General features: G+C 41.2%; 1 protein-coding gene across 1 annotated transcript in view; it reads right to left on the reverse strand.

Moving 5' to 3' along the window:
• Positions 1-3,679: 3,679 nt before the first annotated feature.
• The window catches only part of WIF1 (WNT inhibitory factor 1), a gene marked incomplete at both ends in the record, with an annotated part of 43,359 nt that continues 25,185 nt past the window's right edge, over positions 3,680-21,853 (reverse strand). The window contains 7 exons of the mRNA XM_080627187.1: positions 3,680-3,801; positions 6,033-6,128; positions 6,854-6,949; positions 10,735-10,830; positions 12,185-12,280; positions 13,923-14,018; positions 17,877-18,017. Of these exons, the coding sequence (XP_080483313.1) occupies positions 3,680-3,801; positions 6,033-6,128; positions 6,854-6,949; positions 10,735-10,830; positions 12,185-12,280; positions 13,923-14,018; positions 17,877-18,017 (743 nt within the window). The remainder of the gene's footprint in view (positions 3,802-6,032; positions 6,129-6,853; positions 6,950-10,734; positions 10,831-12,184; positions 12,281-13,922; positions 14,019-17,876; positions 18,018-21,853) is intronic.

The following is a 21,853-nucleotide window of genomic DNA, read 5'->3' on the forward strand; positions in this document are numbered from 1 at the left end:
CTGCAGTGTTTGAACTAATAGCACTAGGTCTGGCCAAAGCTTTGAGCCTGGCTTTTGGAGGTTGAATCTTCCAGGCAGCCAGTCATCTGGAACAGCTTTGAATTTTTTTCTCTTTATCACTTTATTTTCCTTAATATTGAAGCTGAAGCTGGAAGAACAACTGGACCGTGCATTCACACCACATGGGGAAAGAGTGCCAAGTCCTGGTAGCCAGCGCTGCCTCCCAGTCAGAGACACACCGTGAGCATCGCCCAGAGTGCACGGCAGTGCCATCCTTCTGCTACCCCAGCAGCACAGCTGCAAAGCTTGCTTTACAGGGAATAACGAAGTTATCCTGCTGATGCACGCATAGAACAAACAAGAAAAAGACCCACATTCTCTCCAGCTCCCAAAAAGTCAAGTGAAGAGGCATTAAAAGTGACATATTTGAAATCAAGAGGCAAAGCCAGAATTAAGGGGATACTAACCTCAACTGTAAATTACTAAAAACCCCCATGTGCATCGGTTCACTAATGGCAGTGGTACAAAAAAGTCTGTTTGCCCTTAGGGTGCCTGCCTCTGTTTTCTTTCTGTGCCTTATGTATTTGTCCTTTGAACTGTTGTGCACACCTGGAAATAGCAGGATACCAATATTAGATATCCAAATTATTGAGCACTATTAGAAGCACTTTGTAAAGCTATGATTTTGTCAGTTGCTTAAGTTGGGACTTCTGGGATAGAGCTATGGTGATTTAACCATTTATGTTCTTCTATCAGTTTTCATCATCTTCTAGCTGCTGCTCACAAGTACAACATTTGGCATCTTGCTCTGGCTAACTACAAACTTTACAAACAGTGTTGAAAAGGCAGTTTCTGTCTGACTTACTGTAGTATTTTGACTTGTTATGTTAACTGATTTTCATCGATGGGGCATACATTTGTTTTTCCCCATAGATATGTCCTTTCCAGTGAGAGGGAGTGATAAATTCTGTCGTTCATTTTCTAGTGGCAAAATTGCTTCCAACTTTCTACAGGACTTTTTCTGATGAAATAATGTCTTCTTTTAGCATTGCCAGATATCACGGACTGTAACTTAAAACTTCTCTGACATGGGGGAACTGCCTCTACACAGGAAACTTTGTGCTCACAGTGGCATTAAAGGCAAAGTGGTGGAAAATCTGTGTGTAGAAAGTTGATGCTATGTAAGAAAAAGAGTTGTGTTACAGTGTGGACTTTTGAGGAATACTTTTGCCTTTCATAACCTTTCCAACCAGATTCTTCCCACTATTAATGATCTTTCCAAAAATCAGTGGTGAAACTGAAAACAAAGCAGCAGCATTTAGTGTCTTTGGAACAAACAGCAGAATAAATTACTCCATAGAAAAGAATCCACTTGTTATTTTTAAGGAAGCACTTTCTAAGAAACTGACAGGAGCAGAAAAAGTTCAGGCAAAACATCTGAGGAATTTTAAGTAAGAAATTTCTGTGCTTTTTACTGTAGAGTGTGATCAATCAGTTAAGTCAATCTTTGCTACAGAAAGAGCAAAAAGCTAGCAAATGTGACATACGTGTTTGTACACAGCTCCTAGGGCATCCTAATATTAATCTCATTTTTTTCATCACTTTTTAAGGAAAATCTCAAAAAGGTTCCTCTCAGAAAGTGTCTTCTCCTGTGCCTCAGGCTCCATTTTCCATTCTCTTCTGATTTGAAGATGGTGCTTTGGGAGGGCACTGACTGGGGGCAGAGGCTGAGCTTCCTTCCTGTCCCACAGCCCACTTTGCTGGTTGCAGTGAAGGGAAAAGCCCAGCTCTCACTCACAGCTGGTATTTTACCACCAGAGGCCCCATGCCCCAGGCTCCCCCCCAGCAGGCCAGAGAGGTGCCAGGGGTCCCACGGGAGACATGAGGGCTGGGGGACCACCACTTTGGAGCCCACCAGCCATAGCTGTTACACATCCATGCCAAGAAAGCTCCTTCTTCAGCAAACCTGAGCTGTTTTACTGCCATCCCAAGAAGGGGTATCAGGCAAGCGGCCAAACCACCTCTTAGAGGCTGTTTCTCATTACTGGGGGCCCCTGCCCCTCCTTCCCCAGCTGTGTTTCTCGCTGCACCAGACCAGGAGGGCTGCAGCCATGTTTGGTGATGGGGGTTCAGTCTCCTGTTGGATCAGGCTTGATAGGCAGCATCTGCAGTCCCACCACAAGAAGGACAACATAAAACCAGATCCTTACGTAGCTGTCCTTCCTTTCTCTGGCCTAAGGAGTCTTTTTATTTAGCCTATGGGTCCACTGACTGAATAAAACCAGCAAAGTCAGGTTAATAAACTGAACTTTTCCTTTGTAACTAAAAACCTCTCACTCATTAAGATTAATATTATACCCCAAATTATTTTTTATTTATTTATTTATTTATCTCCCAGATAATACGGTTCTCAGAACAGTACAGCAAGGGTCAGTAATTTTTTGTTGAAGTGGATATTGTTCTTCAGTACTGCCAGAAACCATTTTCATTGCTTCCTTTCATTGCCCTGGGCACATTACAAACTGCATGGCCCTTTGCTGTCACAAGATACAGCACCCAAATCTTCTATAGTCTGAATCAACACCACATGGGAGCATGACCCTTGAAAAAAAAACATCACCTGGGCTGGACTATTACCTGCTTGGACAGAGGCTCTCAGAAGAATATCCCAGGTACCAGAGGTGCCATGAACAGGGCACACCAGCTTGGCATGGCCAGCTGACAGTGCAGGGGGGAAGAGAAGGACATGGTTGAGGTCAAATACAGGGAAAGAAACACCTGGTCTTTGGTGCTATGCCCCCCTTTGCAATGGCACATTGCTCTTTTGAAATATTATTAAGAGCTGTAGGACTTGAAGCAGAGACAGGGAAACCAACCCCACTGTGCCACTGTTTTATGAGTGTACTCTAGACAAGCCATTGTGCCACCCCAGCGCTGATGGGACCACAGCAGGCCACACAGAGGAGTACTCGAAAAACTAAAGCAGCATCTTTATTTTATACATAACCATCAGTATAAAAAGTTTATTACGTAAAAGCTGTTTTGTTTACAATATATTATATTGCTTCAAGCTGATGCAGAAACTTCATACATTATAGTTCTACTTTGTTTGCAATGTAATTACACTGGTTAAACAGCACCATTGTGTATTCTTAATACACATTACTTTGCAAAACTGTTAAGGCCAAAGATAACATTGAATTCAGTTGTTCAGTTTTTAAATTAGGCAACATATTTATTTATTTTTCTTATGGAAAATTCTAACTACACAATAGCAAAAATGTAAAATGCACCTTTCTTTTGTCTCAGGCAAATTAAATCTGAAGTCAATGACATGAGTCAGGTTAGCATCTTTGAGGTTTTCTGCTTGAAAATTGTTGCTTAATTTTTGGAAAATATTTGCAGCTATATAATCAAAAAAGGAAGTTTAAATGTAACTGAAGTATAGTACAAAACACCATCCACAGCACTGAAAGAAGAAGCCTATATAATCATGCTATAGAAGTATTTATAAAACTTAAAAGGAATAGTAAATATCAGCTCAGTGGTTTATAATGAAGCTAATAAAATTCCAGCCGGTAATCTTAACTGTAATGAACAGCGGTTTAACATTCAATCCATGAGAGGTTAATGAAGGCTATGAACTTTATGTAACACGAACCGTTTCAGATGTTGGAGTTCACCAGATATAATTGGATTCGGGTGGAACATGCCTCTCCTCTGCCCTTTTTGGCGAAGGCGTGTGCTGCCTGTGTTTGCTGCCTGCTGGCCTCAGGGCGCTCAGACCGCTGGCTCCATACCCTGGAAAATTATCCAGTTCAAGAGAAAAGAAACCACAGAAGTGGGCTCGCAATCCACAGCTAATATTTCAAATGGAAACAGTCTCCCCTGTTTGAACAAACGATTTTGCTGTGCCTTGCACAAGCACTCACCCCTCTCTGTGCCCCCCGGGATGGGCGGCTTGCTACCAGACGGAAAGATGCTCCTGTCTCATCAGGGAGCCCAGGGGACTATCAGCACGCCCAGGCTGCCACTCAGTCTTCGGTTCATGCATGCACAGCCCATGCCAGCTGGGCGAGAGTCATGCTGATGTGCTGAGGACTGGCTCTAAAGAGGGGCATAAGCATCCCCCAGGGGAGAATCTGCACTGGCTACCTAAGCTTGGCTTTGGTTTATGGCTGAATACAAAGAGAAAGAACAGCAGTGACAAAAAACACCTGGGGGCCAGGGCTGGGGGGGGAAGCAGTCTGAAACAGGCTTAGCAGAGCTGCTTTGTTGTGGAAAATGAAAATGAACAATAAAAATGGAATTCAAAGTATTATGTTGTAATTATTTATAGTTTAATTTACCCATCTCATTACTGAAAGCTGAAGGAAATTACTTTGAAAAACCACATCCCCTGTTTGATTTTTTAACCACTTCTTTTTAAGACAACAGATTTACCAAGGAGCCATTCATTTGGTGGAGTATGAAGTAAGTTTCTCAAATTGACCGTAAATCTGCTCTCAAGATCAGGAGATGTTTAGCTTTAGTTGCAAAGAATGACTTGCAGTACATGCACTTAAAGTAAGAGTGAATTTTACTCAAATGGTCTATTCTCCATTTCTTTCCTGAATACAGAGAGTTTTGCAGTGCTAAACACAGCGGGACTACCCAAACTCCAAGTAATGAAGGCTAGAAAACCTCGGAGCTGGCAATAATCTGTGACTATTGACTCCTCATAACAAGGCAGTTATGAGTTTTGGGTTTGTTGTATAGCTAATTACTTCTTCGGGGATGGTCACCCATAGCCCGTATTTTTATTCACTTGCTATCTGAGTTTTTTATAAGAAGAGCATGACAGGAAGAAAAAGTTCATATAGAACCTATGAATTGAAGTTCACATAGATTCATTTCCATATAATTTGTTTCTAACCATAACTTACATTAATGTAAATTAATGTAATGTTATTTCTCCTTCAGAGAATGACATGAATAGTTAACAGAAGTCCATTAACTAACAGCACACCAACAGTTCCCAAACCTAATTTTCACAGCAAAATCCATTTTAGTTAGATAATACTAACTTTTTAATGAAACAGCTATATTTATTCTAACACATTTTAATGTGATATAAATCACAGGCATCAACAGCATTTAATAAAAACAAACATTCAGTTGATGCTGCAATACAGGTTCACATTGTTTATGGCTAATTCGTGGGTCTTATAGCTGCAAAATCTCTCAACTTTTTTATTACTGACACTTAAAACACTAAACACGAATTATTAGCTAACAGTGATAAGTATTAATACCTCATAGGAGGATGTACGGAATGTGGCACGAAGATCTGCTGTTACAGCACTGTTGCACATGAAATATTAAAATTAAATCTGAAGTTCTTACTGGATACACCCAGGAGGATTTCAAATAATGTTATAGTGCTCTTTTAAACCCAGTGAAGTGATCTGTTGCTTCAATAGGTGTCAAATGGACCAATAATCACAACAGAAATTTTTTTTGAGGAATTCAACTTTGCCTTGAGACAACATATTTTGTAGTCTGTGGAGCATGGGTGGGAAGAGGAAGAAAAACTGAAGTTGTTAAGCATAGATCTTGCATAACTCTTCAAGATCTCCCCATTTTCTGAAGGACATTTTATTTTTCTAAGTTTAAATCTGCTTTCAAACCTGGGTTTCATTTCTAAAAATGCATACCCAACAGTTAAAGCTAGCTGATATTACTAAAGAGTGCTGAAGGACTTCATATCCCTTCTATACTGCGGGTGGAAGACATGCAAGATCATCTAGAAATTTCGTTGATACCAGATTCTGGAATTTCTAATACAAGTGTGATGTTGGTAAAACACTTTCAAATTATTCTGAGGGGGGTTTTTTATTTAAAATTATGGAGTATTGAAAATCTTTGGTTTATTGTTTGGATTAAAGATTATAAAAAATGGGATGCTGGAAAGGCTCCTGAAGCAGTAATTTCTGAAGCATCCCATGTGTAAGATCCCCAATATGGATTCTCAGTATTTGCTTCTCACTTACTTTTGTTGCAATGTCTCCCATGCCAGCCTTCTTTGCACTGGCATTTGTTGGGCTCAACACAGGTGCCATACAGACCACAGCTGGGTTCACAGACAGCTGTAAGAAAGCAAGAGAACATATCTGACCTCTCGACGTTTCATCCAGAGACAGAGGTTGCGTATTTGCTTTCCCTGCTGTTCCCCACAATGGGTTGGTCCTGGCACAGGCTGGGGCTCTCCCAGTAAATCTGTGCCTTTGCACTGAGTGTGTGCAGATCCCCAAAACAGTTCACACCCCCTTCACCTGTGAGGTCTGGCTCAGTCTCTGGCTTAGAGAAGCTGATTGAACAGAAGAGCTCAGTGTCCACCAGAAGCAGCCGGAGAAGGAGGGTAGGCCCCAGCATCCCTCCCACAAAGTGCTCCCACTGGATTCTAACATTGCAATGTATAACAGAATCATAGAATAGTTAGGGACAGAAAGGACCTTAAAATCATCTAGTTCCCCCCCCCCCCCGCCATGGGCAGGGATGCGTCACACTAAACCATGTCCCCCAAGGCTCTGTCCACCCTGGTCTTGAAGCATTTCTCTATTATCAATCTGCTATTACTGAGCTGACACATTGCTGTTTTATACAAACTCAGGGTACAGAAGAAACTGTGGGAAGGCTTTTGTAAAAAAATGTTTCTGGTTTCATAATTCCTTTCAGTCTGGTGTATGCTGTATGTCCATAGTAAATTAATGAAATACTTTGACAACAGTTAGTGCTGACATTTTGTACAAAGATACTGCCCAGCCAGCTTGATCAGTCCCACAAGGATTAATGGAGTGGCTTTGGTACTTACGCTTTGAACACAGGTCTCCCTGATAGCCTTTGGAGCACTTGCATTTATTCCTACCAGTACATTTGCCTCCATTTCGACATGGCTGATGGCATTTACCTAGAAAATGAAAACGTGGAAACAATAGTCTTAGCCCCTGCACCTCCTGGAGACAATGTCTGAGAAGCCTGTCTTGTACCCAAAAAACTCATTGGATGCTAGGTGTAAGAGTGTGCACTATGGATCCATAAGGAAGACCTGCATGTCTGTCCTTCCAATTTAAATGCATTCTTCTGCTTTGAAAATATGTCAATAATTTGGCACAGCCAAAGCCTGTGTGTCCATGCAGCTTTTGCCTGGATTTGTGCCACCCAGACTCCGCAGAGCCCCCCATGTGACCAGTCAGTATTACCTCGTGTCCTTCTCACGCTTTGTGGGAGAGATGGCACTGTACAAACTTCATGTTTGCAAAGGGTGAGGTCCATACCCAGGGGACACAAGTAGAAGAAAACCTGGTGTTGTTCAAGAGAGATTTTAAGCAATAGGATGCTCAGGAACTAACAGGTATTACTAACAGTAAATTGTCTGTGCCTGTTAGCGTGTAACACAAGGCTATGGAGCATCATGATGCTGTGGATGGTGCAGTGAGGGCTGTTCCACACCACAGCTCAGAATCTAAAGGTGCATTAAAAAAGCATACCCTTCTTTCCTGTTTGCAAGGGACAGAGCATCTTTGGTAACAGCAATTAGTACTCGAAGACATTTTCAAGGATTTTAGCCTGGAAATTACTTTCCCTCACATTCCCATTCCCACTTTGGCAAAGGAAGAGGCTGGGTCTATCGGTGCTGCTGTAAGAAGGTTTGTTTGGCCCTGACACACCTGGGATGGAGGAGATCCACACTCGGGTTCCTGCTGGGCCTGACCTGCACCAAGCGCCTTCCTCAAACTTTATGTCAAGTCTCCCATCACCAGACTGTCAATCCCTTGTTAGAACTTGTCTGCATTATTGAACCAATTAAATCTTCACTCATCTCTAGGAAGGGCAAGCACAGTGCCCAAGAGGTAGGTCATCCCTGGCCGAGGGAGGCTCAGTGACACCTCCCAGGGCACTCTTGGGCAGCCAGAGACTACACCCTCAGCTCCTTGCCTCCTCAGTGGCCATACGAATCAGTGCAAATTTTCTCACTGTTGTCCACAACAAACAAAATAGCTCTTCCTAAATTTAGCACTAATACTTACCTGAATCTGTGAGCAAACAAAATCTGGAACCTGGAGCAACAAACTGCTTCCTTTCCTTTGCTATTATTTTTTATAAAGGATGTTAACTAAGACCTGCAAATGATAATTTAAGCATCAACACCAGCTTGCTGTGCTGAAAGTCTCAGCAAATGTACTCATCTCACAGACTGCCCCCTTGGGAGCTCAATATCCCAGGCAAAGCTTATTCACCTCTCAACCCCAGCAGACTTCTGTGATGCATGTGTGTATCGTCAATATAAAAGAAACATTTGTTCCTAATACACATAATTATTCTAATAGCCCTGAAACAAGCTTCATAACCAGCTGATGGAACAAACAGTGCTAAGGGGAGTTTCTGCAAAAGCATAATTTTGCCACAGGAGCCTCTGGAAAGGGAACCTTAGGTATTCTAATTTGCAAGCATTTGGATCCCATGTACTCAATGACTGAAAGGAGCAATGTTAAGGAAATCCATGATTTTTCGTAGTTGTTGAAGTAAATCTGAAGAATATGTGTCAAGGGGTGTGATGCCGACTTCCACAGAGCTGCATTAGGCACGCATTTCACTCAGCACAGCCCAATTAACTTTGGACTAGGATATTTTCACAGAATGAAGGAAAGAGTAATAACTGTCTCTGTTATTGACTGAGAAATAGAAAAAGCAACAAAACAGCTGGTGACAAATGGCGGAGGAATCCAAAACAAAATAAACCCCTCTGGACTCCAACTGAAACACTAATTAGAGACAATGCATAACTATAGCTAGAAAAAATATCTGGAAGACTGTGAATGCTCATTAGTATTGTAGACTGGGTCCAGTACATTTCCCAAGGGTCTTACAGAGTGATTAAACTGTTAGACAAGCACTCTTTAAACAACATTAAAAAAAACCCAAACAACTTTGTAGTTTTCAGAAGATGGCTTTCTGCCTGTTGAAAAGTTTTCCCCCTTTGTTATTTCAAGACCCCCATGACTGAATATAGCTGGCTCTGGATCTAAGGAAAGAAACTGAGCTGCGTTTCTCTGGTGTTTGTAAGCCTCGTCTAGCATTTCTTGCAGCCTTTCACTGTTGTGCTGGCACGGGTGCAGTGCCCAGAGGTGGCAGCAGCCATCAGTCACAGTCTAACAATTGCTGTCTGAGCTTTACAAAAGCCAAGGCAAGTGCACAGCTTTACTTGCTCTCATCAACATCATCCTGGTTCAGCTCCAGCATAGTGTGATCCTGAATATTTTTTTCTTTCTTTCATACAGGAACTAGTTTAGTGCCTGTATTTTGATTAGTTTGAGTTGCACAGGTAAGCCTTCACAAGAAACTGAAGTCAGCTGCACCTATCCCAAACAGCAGTAGACAAAAATGAGCTTGAGTCCCGCAGACAGATTGGTAATATCAGTTCTAAGAATTCTCCTCAAAAAACCACCACTGACATAAAATAGATGCTTCTCAAATTTGAACCAAACCTTATTTATCATCTGAGAACTATCAAAGCTGATTGGGAACTGAAGAAAGAAACAGAGTTCTATCAGAGTGTCAAATTTGAACTTGATGTAAGCAAAGGTGAATTCAGCGGACACCCACACTGTTATTGCTGAATCTGATCTGAATTTATATCAAAGGACGATCTTTATTAAGTCCTGTATTGGCTGACAGCACATTAAGAGTTTATTTCCATGTGTTTCCAAAGTATCTCATGATATGAATTTCAGAACTGTGAGAAGATCCAGTGTCTTTAATATGTCATACATATTAAAAATCAGCTCTTAGGTAACCCAGGTCAAATGATGCACTCTGTGCTTCTGTGAAGATGCTGGGGAACATTGGTGATGTTATTTACAGCAGGAGAAGCTCCATGCACAGTGTCCCGTTAGAAGCTTTAAGCCCCAAAAGAATGGCCCGGGAGTACCTTCTCAAAATGCTCATACTCCATTCAAGTGCAGGGAACTACAGAATTAATCCAATTTAACAGAGCTGTGAAAAAACTCTTCTTTAGGTTAGATCAAATAGTTGACAGCTGACCTTCCAGGTCTGTTCCAGCCTAACCACATCTCCATAACCCCCAGCTTTACACAGCACACTTAGATCAACCATGAGCTAAAGTATTTTGAATGCTTTGATGTTAAACTTCTGAAAATAGCAGAACTTTTGATGTTTGTGACACAGATTTGCAAGTTGCCATGTGAATGCAACTTAGTATGTTACTTGAAAGTGCTTAGCTCTTACAGTTCAGTCCTTCCTTTGCCCTAAACCCTTTCATTCCCAACTTATAGTAGCCCTTTGACAGATGTGAGCTCAAACCTAATTTGCTGTGCCCAAGTTATGAATTGCCAGAATGTTTGAAAATAGCTGCTCCATACAGGCTTGGCACAGCAGCACATCTGTCTGCCACAGAGTATTGCTTGCATACTTAACACCTTGAGCATTGTCACCAAGCCCAGTTACTAATAAAAACAAAAAAAGGTACGGGATGAAATGGTCTAGCAATAAATCAAACTTATTAGTAGGAAACTCCTTTGGAGGCATGTGGCATCTGACCCTTTGAGGGCACCAACCTGCCATGTGAGACCCTCCCTGTGAGTCCAGCAGGGGCAGGTTGCACGTCATCATACAGGCATTGACACTAGAAGAAGTTGACATAAGTGAAAGGAAGCACACGGAGATGCTACTCACTTATTTCACATTGGTCTCCTTCATATCCTGAAGGACAAATGCATTTTCCCAGATAGAAACATGTTCCTCCATTGAAACAGGTTGTTGTACAGTTTGCTGAAATGAATAAACCAGGAATTAACTAAGTCAGTAATATGAACTCAATTTGACTTGGTCTTAATGTTTTCTACTGCTCATCATAAAGAAACATTGAGTATGTTTTAAGAAGTTGTATTAACATCTTTTCATCTGGTTTACAAAGGAAGACTGAAATGTGTTTCTTCCTACATTGTGCTTGATACAGGCACACACACAAGTCAATATAGAAAGAGACAAGTAAACCAGACAGCAACGAGATCCTTGAGGACAGACTGAGTTGCGTCTCTATCGATCCTCATGTAAAGCTCTTTGAAGGATCAAGGTATTATTGCTATGGAAACCGCCAGTGTCTGATAAAAGGAGCACAATCTAGGACTAGAAGTTAATTCCACAAAGGATACTTCACTACAGTTCTTAATTAATGCTTTGACTAAAAAGAAACCTTCATAAGATTTTGCTGTGTGGTGACATAGATGCAAATGCTGTGTCCCTCACCTGCCAAGTTACCTACATTGTGTTAGACATGACTTTCCACCAGACAGCTGAGATGCACATTAATTCTTCAAGACATCAGAAGCATTTCATTTCAGTGCATTTTTGAAACATTTTTAAATGTGACAGAAGCCTCATCAAGGACTAGATACAAGTCAGAAGGACAATGAGAGCAACAGTCTGTTGCAAACATACCTGAAGGCCTAGGAAGGTTCCATTATTTTGCTGGAAAGTCCACTAGGACCTTTCATATAGTCCTGCAACAATGGATATTCTCTAATTTGCTCTGCCATGAGCAGGTCAGTTAAATTTCTGCAGGAAACTACTTGGGTTTTTTAATACGTGGTAGCTTGGACTGTTCCAGATTACAGTTCTGAACAAGTGATTGCTTCCTTCTTATCCCTCCTGAGCCACAATGCCACAAAAAATGAATAGCTGCTTATTTTTTTAATCTGTCTAGATGTAGCAAATTAATGAACTAAATAATCAGTAAAACTGATTTTATTCCATGAAAATAGAGTTCAAATTGAAATATTCTTTTTATACCCTTAGGCCAGAAATGTAAGTGAATGTTGTGGTAGGTCCCACAGCTTTCAGTGGACCAACTAAAGTGATTATCTGAATCATCCTTCAGAGAGCTGGTGTATATGGATGCCTGCACACCCAGCTGCAAAAGCACTGCAAATCCCTACATTCTTCCAGCAGCTGCCAGATTGTGCTAGAGCATCTGTCTGAAGAATCACTAAACATTCAAAACCTATTTCATCACTCACCTAACTTTTCAAAATCCACTACTAAAGGGAAACTGGCACATGTGAATGAAGAAAAGGCTGCTGGATATATGGAGCCTGGAGGGGTTTAGGTTTTAGGTGGCAGTTACCTTTGTCACAGTTGATGCCATAGAAGCCGGGGGGGCAGATGCAGAGGCCGGGTGTAATGCAGAGCCCACCATTCATGCAGCGAGGAGTACACAGCGCTGAGAAGCACGAAGAACAGAAAAACATCACTGGTGTGATAGCAACTATCTATGTAAATACACAGTACATTGACTCCTTAAGCTACTTTTCCTTCTGCTGAATGTAATAAGTCACCTTTGGACAGCACCTTTGTCAGTGGGTTAAATCAATTACATCTCTGGTTTGTATTTGGCAATTTGTATATAGTATTACTAAACAAGTGAAGACTAAAGTAAGCCATCTCCTAAAGGAAGTCTCTTGTACAGTTTCATTCCAAACAGGGGAGAGCAAAGTGCCCACCTACACTCTCAGGTTATTTGAATTTCCCCCAGACCTCTGCTTTCTCTATGGACCTCCAGTCCTCAATATGACTGGACTCCGGTGAAGCAGTTGGTACCTCAGCTCTGCAGAGAAGGCTGTCTCCTCGGAGGCTGCACTCACAAGTGTCAGTAATTCAGTGGGGTTCCCAGGCAGGCTTTATAAGGAAAGCTCCCTTCTCCCTCTTCATTCCTAAGCATAAGCACAGCTACCTAATTCAGAGTAGGGAAGCCTGCTGTGTGGCCTGATTTGGTGGCCAAACTGCCCTGCATGCTTCCTGTGAACCTTCTTCAGAGCCCCTGTGCTCTGCCAAGACTCTTCTGCAGTTGTGGCCACCCCACAAAGCTCTTCCAGGGAGGCATGTGAGGAGGCAATGCTTCATTTTGTGGTTGCCCTCAATTGGTACATGCAGTGAGGTTGGGTCCATACTAGTGAGTTAAACAGAACCCAGTCATGGGGAAAAGTAGGAGCACAGGATAATCCATTTTGTGAAATTGTTGGTGCTGTTCCTGGCATGGCTTTGTCCCCAGCAGACCAGCAGCCACAGGCTCCTCCTAGCAGGAAGTCTGAGTCTGGAGAGGTGTTTTTTTGGAGAGAAAGATAGTTTATTAAACACATGAATGTAAGCTGTGCTCTGCCAGTTGGCCTCCAGGCCAGAGAACAGTCCCTGATTCCTTTGTACTCAATCTTTTAGATATAGCCAAAGCACCTGGCAGTGGAAGGATGGCAATGGGGATGGTTTGCTCCATGTCAAGTCACCCTGGAGAGGGTCTGCCACAGGGGGAGGAGAAAAAAGAGACATGAAGGAGAGCTGGTTTTCTCAGCAAGTCACACCATTTTCCTGGCTCTTCACTCCTGGAAATGTCATTTGGGGCTATTAGTCACTAATGGAAGTCAAAAGGAGACCCCTTCCTTCATCTTCCCATCTTTATTGTCAGCCTGCCCGCAAATTAGGTCTTATCTCCAAATAAACAAATGCAGAACAACTAAATACCTGTGCTTTGTTTCCCAGCTATTCCTCATTAGCAGAAGAATTTTACTTAATCTTTTTGCAGATGGGTTCCCTGTGATTAAGGATCGCTGAACTATTGTGTCAGTTTTTGTCAAAAGCAGCCTCTTAGAGAGAAAACGTTTTTCTTGTAAGCAATAAGAAAATTTCCAACCATGGGCTGTTTCTCTTAGTCCATGGTTGATAATAGTAATTCCCTTACATCTGTGGATTTAAAATATATGAAATCTTCAGAATAGACCATTCTTATTTCTAGCAGAGACTGCAGTGCAGTAGCTACAGTTTCGTTGAGATTATAATAAAGGAGACAGCTAAGAAGATTCTTTGTAAATTACCTTTCTCACAGTGAGGCCCGTAAAATCCATCTGGACATTCACAGACATGTCTTTCATTGCAAAACCCTCCATTTCTGCAGCCTCCTGGACACTCCGCTTCATAAAACACAACAACAAACTTAATTGAATATAATACACTTTAGCTACCAGCCAACTCTTGGTAGGATCAGTATGCTCATTTGACACAACAGTAAAACTATTTGCTGACAGACAGGCAAATACTGACAGAAACAAAAGTTCAGCTGAGATCTCCTCAAGAGAAATTCGGGGTGTTTTTTTGTTAGTCTAAAAATGGAAGTTTCATAACGTGTTCAGACAAATGTGCAATGTGCTTGTTGACAGACCATGCATTTCCATTGCTCTGCTGTTCCGTAAGTGCACAAGCAATGTGGGTGCTCTGCTCAGTCCAGTCCTTTCTCCTCTGTGCAGAAATGAGAAGGCAGCTCAGTGCAGGACTTGCATCGCTGGTTAGACCTGCCCTCAGTATACAGGACCAGTTTCAATTTCTGCAGCCTTAAGTAGACTGCACTGCACTTGCATTGCATTAATTACTACATCTGTTACTACCAAGGTGATAAAGTGACGAAATCTGTATTCACATGAAAGAGTCAGCTTCAAGGCTAAATGAAAAAAGGACAGAAAGGAAGATAAAAACTTTCCTGTATCAACATCCAGTTCTTGGTCATATCTGAATTATCGATCAGACACTGGTAAAAGTATTTGACAACTTTGGCTGCATTATATAAGGAAGAGAACTATCTCTGGGTACCACTACCATTCTCAAAATGCCAGTGTCCATCAAACAAGAGGCAAAATAAACAGAAGCCTCTGGAACTCCATGAAAACATGATTGCTGGGTTGAAAAACAGTTACTCAAAAATACCTTCCCAGATCTGTCACAAAGAAGAAGGCAGACAGTAGAGGCTGCCTACTCCCATTAGAAAAACTTAACACCACTAGTGATCAGTGGTACCAGAGCCACAGGGCAGCTTTTAGCAGAGCAGGAATGACCTTCTCATCTTGATGCTATGTTGTGTGACACTCCGAGTTACAAGGTTCAGAAACTGACATAGACTAAAATGTCTGAACCCAAACTCAAACCTAGAATCTATTAGACAACAATTGGCTGTAATGTGGGCATCACATCTTATTTTTCCTTTTCCTTTGGTGTAATAGTGCTGTAAACATATGTGGCTGACAACACCTGCCAACAGCATCCTTACTTCTTTTCCACTGCCCCATCAGGAAGTGCTGATGTACATCCCGAGGCTGTAAAGATGTACCGTTGGTTTACACTGATTCCCAGCTGAATAATAGCCGAGTTCAAACTGAAGCAGTTATAGCCTTTAAAGTGCATTTGTTAAAAGTGTTAAGAAATAACAGGATATCTGTAACTTCAGGAGGGTCAGGTTTCCTGAGGCATTTCTGCAGCCCACAGAGATTCTTATTAACTCATATTAATACAGATGAAAACATAATCCTGGACTTAAAAAGTTTGAATCATTTCCCCTTCTAATATGACTCAGGTGACGTGTCTGTAGTTAAATACAGATTACACAAATAAACTCTTGGTTTTAATAATTTATCACATAGCAGATTGGAGACACAGGAAAAAATGTCTGATATAATTATGCACAGTATTCTGCTGCACTCACATAATAAGTCTCTCTATTCAGTAGGATGTGAAGGGTAAGTCCAAGACTAAGCAAAAGGAAAGAAAACTGATATACTGATCAGGTGGCTGGATACTGTGTACAGCTGCCAAACAAACAGGAAAGAGAGTGGAGGAAAGCGGTGATTTTAAAATGCTCTTCTATCCAAGGCCATAGATACATGAAGCAAAAAGTGTTACTTTAAAAGTAAAGCTGCTTGCAGCAGTAGTAACAGTAGTAAAGACTTTCTGGTCTTCTTGTGTTCCAACAAGAGCTGTACTCTAGGACCCTTTCTGGAAATGCTTCTCTCTTTGTACCCGAAGGCAGAGCTGCTGTTCATTACAGAAAATGCATGCTTAAACACATACCATTTCAAACAGAAAAATAGGAAAACATAATTCCTCTGTGGCCACCTCTTAGCCACAACAAATCCTCTCCTCTCCCACAAAAATGGTCCCTCAATCTCCTCACTTCCTCTGGCAAGGGTCCTTCTGGATGGCCAAGAATGACTGGAAACAGTGACCGGGGCCCCAGCAGGAGGAATTGGAGCTCCTCACTACAAACAAAAATCTTTCAGAGGAAGGAAATTCACCCCTACTCTAACACGAACCAGTAAGGACGTTCTCGTCCTTCTGACCATCTGTTTCAAAACACTGCAGTGTCCACCCTAGCAGACAGAGGGCAGGAATGGGAGCTATCCCAGATGGAAGAGATGAGGTAAGAAAACTCCTGTACCCACCTCTAAAGTTTGGAAAATCATCCTTGTGTTTCACAGCTGTCTCCAAGAACAAAGGGCTGGGACAATAATCACCCCCAGATTTTCTGAGAGGCCATATGATGTCATACTGCTAAAGTGTTAAATATTACATCTCGTATCAGAATGGTAACAACAGCCAGTGTCACAGAAATGTTAAATTCAGTGAAAGCTATTACTAAACTGAATTTGGAGCTGTCTCTGTTTAAGACATATTTTTCCACGATATAGACCTGTAACTCTTCTGTCTTTATTAGATTACCCAAACACTATTTCCAGTCTATTAAGTTCAGCATCTTTGGACTAAACTGAAAATAAAAGATAGCAAATGTTTTGTGTTGTTTTTACATTAGACACACAACTCCATACTTGAGATCTGATTGCTTTTGCTTCCATTAAATCCTCATTTTTCTTCTGTTTCTCTGCCCACTTCTCCTCCTCCTCCACTTTGCCTGGGCTAATTAGCAGCAGCAAGGCTTCAAAGGAGACAAGCAGCTTTCCTATTCAGGTGAAGTGAGGTTTCAAAGAATAAATAGCTCCTACTCCTGCTGCTCACTCTTCAGGGATGTGCTGCAGCCAGTCAGCTCAGAGAAAAGAGCATAAAGAAGAAAGTGTAGGACTGGGAATAAAGATTTAATAGAATAAAAATCTCACTCTTTGTATGTCAGCCCCATCACAGGTTGATTTGATACAATTGGACATGACATGGGATAACTGCCTTATCTTAGATACTGATTTTTCAATTCCCACAGCCACAGCCTCAGTATAAAGTGATAATTATAATTGTTTGTAATGAATCAAATTAATCTAGAAAGTCATATTACATAGTGCTTATGGCTCCTGGATTGGTTGATCAAATAGGTTCCCTCCCTTCCAAGTAAACACTGCAGTAACTTCACTGTGCCCTTCCCCTACCAGCACATCCTCTGTGTGCTTATTGCTTGGTGACTGCAAGTATTGAGAACCAACTTCCATCACCTTACCTGTATCTAACACCAAGAGGTTGTTGTCTGAGCTCCACAGAGGGTAAAGCCAACTTTCACAGAACTTTTCTGACTTAGGATTTTTCTTTTGGTTTGGATGTGTAAGTTGAGATTTAAGAAACTGTTGAACTAAGGCACCAAACAGTATTAATTGAAAGCAGTGTCCCCACTACAGATCCCAGAGGTTCAGTTCTCCAGGTCACATGCCATTGCTGGAAATGTTTGTTTTCACAGAACCAGCTTTCCTCCAAGCACCTCAAATCATTTGCTAACAGGTGCTTGATACATTTCTACCAACTTCCTTGACTTGATGAGCAGTCAACAGGAGAAGAAATGCCTCCAACCCAGCCTGATAAGGGAGATGGAGTTGACAGTAAGAAAAGGGTTAGTAAACACATAGTAAATGAGCAACAAAACCAGCCAGAACACCTTGACATTCACCACCATTGCTACATATTGTGCGACCACTTTACTTCCATCTTCTCTAGCCGTTATCCCGAATGAAACATAAGGAAGCTAGGTGACCTGGCCTAACAGTATTCCAGCATGTTCTCTTTAGTGTTACCTTGCTGACAGGTTTTAAAGAAGATGGCGTTCTGAGGGGTCTGGAGAATAATATTGCCTTCTGAGTTCATTATGATCACGTTCACTTCAAATGCAGCAACCCCGTCCTGTTTCCCAAGGCAAGGAAATCCAACCTGAACAACTTAAAAGAGAATAATAACAGTATATTTACATGCACATATCTATCTATATATGTATAGAAGCACACATTGAAATACTAAAACATATAGATATGTTTGCATTTAAGCTTAGAGTAATGCCATTGATGAAAGCCCTTAACACAGAGATAAATAGATCACCCTATTCATAGGCGGCTCCAGGACTAGAAGTACGCTGTATACAGGAAGTACATACAGCAGAAGGACAGGAGACGACTCAGTGCTCATTTACTGACACAACTCCAATAGGCTAAAGCACAGACAGTGATCTTAACACAGACTTTTGCTTGCAGACAGGACTCATGGGGAGGTATCTAACGATACAACAAAACAAGCTGGAAGCCTACATTCAGTTTTCTAAGCTGAGCTGGTCACTTTTGAGTCTAAATTTTGCAGGCTTTCATACCACTTCTGCAAAAGACATCGTACATATTTGGGGAAAAAAAGTTACTTTAGATATGTTTTGCTGGTTTGGATATTGCATATAATACTTAAATAAGATACTGATTTAATAAAAAAACTTCCTTCAGAAAGTGCTAGCAAGATGGTACACTTGATAAACAAGATCATGGGTGTAAATGTTCAAAAAGAAGACACAGACAGATCTTGTTAAGTTAGTGATATTTGGAGATCAACCTTTCCGAGAAAAGTATTCAAACACTTTTGAACTACAGAGAGTTTAAGCAAATCATTAAGGCCAGTAAATCTGGAGTGTTTTAATGAAGCAAAATACCTCAGAGCTATGGAATGCTCCACTGTGATTGTCACAAGTGATCTTAAATAATCTTCAGATGAAATGATTTTATGTCTTTTATTCAAAATTGGCTCTTCCTAACTGCTTTGTAAGTTAGATTCAGCTAACAGAAATTGTTTATCCATTTCTTCTAAAGCTGGCCTGAGATTTCAGAACCAAATGCTAAGCTAACAGCCATGCATTTGATTTGGTTTAAATTGTTTGTTATAAATAATTTTGCAAGTCATAATTCAGCCATTTTTCTTATTTGTTGCCTTGGTATAACGCAGCAAAAGTTATTACTCAAACACATTCTGCTTCTGGTAAGTCACAGGCTGAAAGATCTGTTGCAGTTTTCATTATAAAACAATTTAATTGTTGAAGCGCTTTCACACCAATCTGTCAAAAGACTGTTACAAAAAGCATGTAACTATGTGGTAAGAAGGAAACTTTTACAGTGGATTAAAAACAGATTAAATGCAGTGAAATTCTTAAACTTATAGTAACCTTACTGAGCAAGAGCAGGAGATCAGGGCTTATCTTGGGATATGTGTGACTTAGCTGAGCAAATTGCAATTGGGAGGAAGATGTTGCAGAAGTTTAAGGAGGACACTATAGTCACATCCAGGCTTTACTGAATTGGTAGAAAATGCCCGAAGTCACTTGAGATTTGACTGTGGATTTAAGTGCCTAGGGCAAAGACCAGGAATGCACCTCTTAGGACTAAAGTCCAAGGGGGCAGGTCAGAAAACCCTTATTCCAGCACTCCTCACCCTGGAAGCATCCATGTTTTTGGACTTCCCATATATTCAGACTCCTACGCACATGCAATGGGAGGCAGTGAACTCCTTGCCAAAGGGATTGGAGATACCAGAAGATAATATGGACTCAAGGAGAGCTTGAACAAGTACCTGAAAGAGAGAACTGCAACCCATCTGGGGTTATAAAAAAGACAAATCACTTAAGACTCATGAAATCCTCCAAGCTGAAGCTAGACAGAGCTGAGAGAGAAAACAGAAGTAAGCATCACATGTGTTTGTCCTTCTTTTGGTCTTCCACAGGTCTTCTTATGGCCACTGCTGCCCATAAGACAAAGCATAGGCAAACCCTAAAGTATAGAAATAACTACAAGGTAGCAAGTATTCACTACTTTTATAGTATGTATCTATTCAAAGCTGCTTAGTTAATTTTTGCCAGCCATCAGGCAGTGTAAAAAAAGCCATCATATTAGTACTTAACTGTTAAATAATGTACATGCTTCACATACTGTACATGTACTGATCATCAATTGCTGTTAAACACTGGACTGACTATAATGGCAAACACAATTTAAATACAGCTTATATATACTAAGCTCAGTGGGGCACTGCACATGATCCATATAAGGAAACACCATGGACATGCCCGTGTTAGTCCTTGGAGCTGAGGTACCAGTGTTGCAAGCAGAGTAAGTCCTTTTTGGCTTTAATCAGACCTCCCATAATGATGGTTAACAGACCTTCACTGGAACTATGAGACTATCTCCAGCCTCCCTGCAGTTGTAGATTATGTTTTCCTAAATATAGTCATAAGGGGATCATTTTGGTCTAGCTTTTCTAGATAGTTAAAAAGAAAAACCAGCTTATATTAGAGGATGGAGAGTGCAAAGCCTCTCACATATCTCACCTGCTTTATATGCAGATTGAAATAATGCTTAACAAGAACTTTGCCTTTATGACTTTTTAGTTACTTTTAAATGTCTTGCCAATTTATTTGGCTTGCAACCAATCAAATTGCATCAATTATGGTGCAAATATTACAGGACTCTTCACTGAAATCCACTTTCCATACCACTCACTCAATCCACATGGAATGTAGAGACCAATCATTAATGTTAAATTCCAGGTGCGACAGCAGAGACCTGTGCTGCTATATTATCTCAAAGCTGTTCTACCACAAGCTGAAAATGAAGGATATAAAACAAAAACTTTCCGACTTTGTGCATTAAGAAAGAAGAAAAGAAAGACTGGTCAAAAAGAAAGACTGTTTGATACACAGTCAAGGCACTGTATATCAGTTATCCACTTGTAGCCCCATCCTCCTTTTCCATTTCTCATTTCTTTCCCATTTTATCCTACATGGCCTTAGGTTGGCTGAGGCTTCTCGTGAAATTATGATCACTAAGACACTACCGTCATCCAGATCATGGAATATAGAATGGTTTGGGTTGGAAGCGACCTTAAAGATCATCCAGTTCCAACCCTGCTGCCATGGGCAGGGACACCTTCCATTAGACCAGGTTGCTCAAAGCCCCATCCAACCTGGCCTTGAACATTGCCAGGGATGGGACATCCATGGCTTCTGTGGCAGCCTGTTCCAGTCTCTCACCACCCTCATAATGACGAATTTCGTTCTAATACCTAACCTAAATCCACCCTCTTTCAGTTTAAATCCATTCCCCCTTGTCTTATCACTACAAGCCCTCGTAAAAAATCCCTCTCCAGATTTCTTGTAGGCCCCTTTAGGTACTGGATGTACATTTCTGCCTTTCTGCCAGAGACTATCACGTACCATCCCTCAATAGATAATGTAGACTGATATTCATCCACTTCAGAGCTAAGTGGACTCAATAACCTCTCATGGAAAGATTTTTTCTTCAGCCAGCTCATTGTGCGCTGCGGTGCTTCTGGAACACTCACTTTGGCTTGGGCTCAGGCACTGCTGTGGAGCTATAAGCTCCAGGGAAGGACTAAGAATGCATGACTGAGGGGAAAATGGTAAATGATAATTTCCTAAACTAGAACTTGTCTTTGAGCTGAATGTCTGATGACAACCGCTGACCTCAACTGAAAGTAAAACATCCACAAACTGCAACCACTGAGACACAGAATAATTTGATAACTATTCCTTATAGTGATCAAAGATTTTGTTTTCCAGAAGTTGCACAACCTCACTAACAATATTAATGCACATAAATTTTGGGCAACAATTTTGCACAAGTTTCTGCTGATTTATCTACGCATAAAAGCTTCATTTGACTTGGCTCAGACGAAATATGCTGCTGTAGTCAGGCAAGGAACTCACAGACTGTTGAGTGCTAAGCACTGT

Source organism: Psittacula echo (genome assembly GCF_963264785.1).
Source record: "Psittacula echo genome assembly, chromosome: 1".
Lineage (NCBI taxonomy): Eukaryota > Metazoa > Chordata > Aves > Psittaciformes > Psittacidae > Psittacula > Psittacula echo.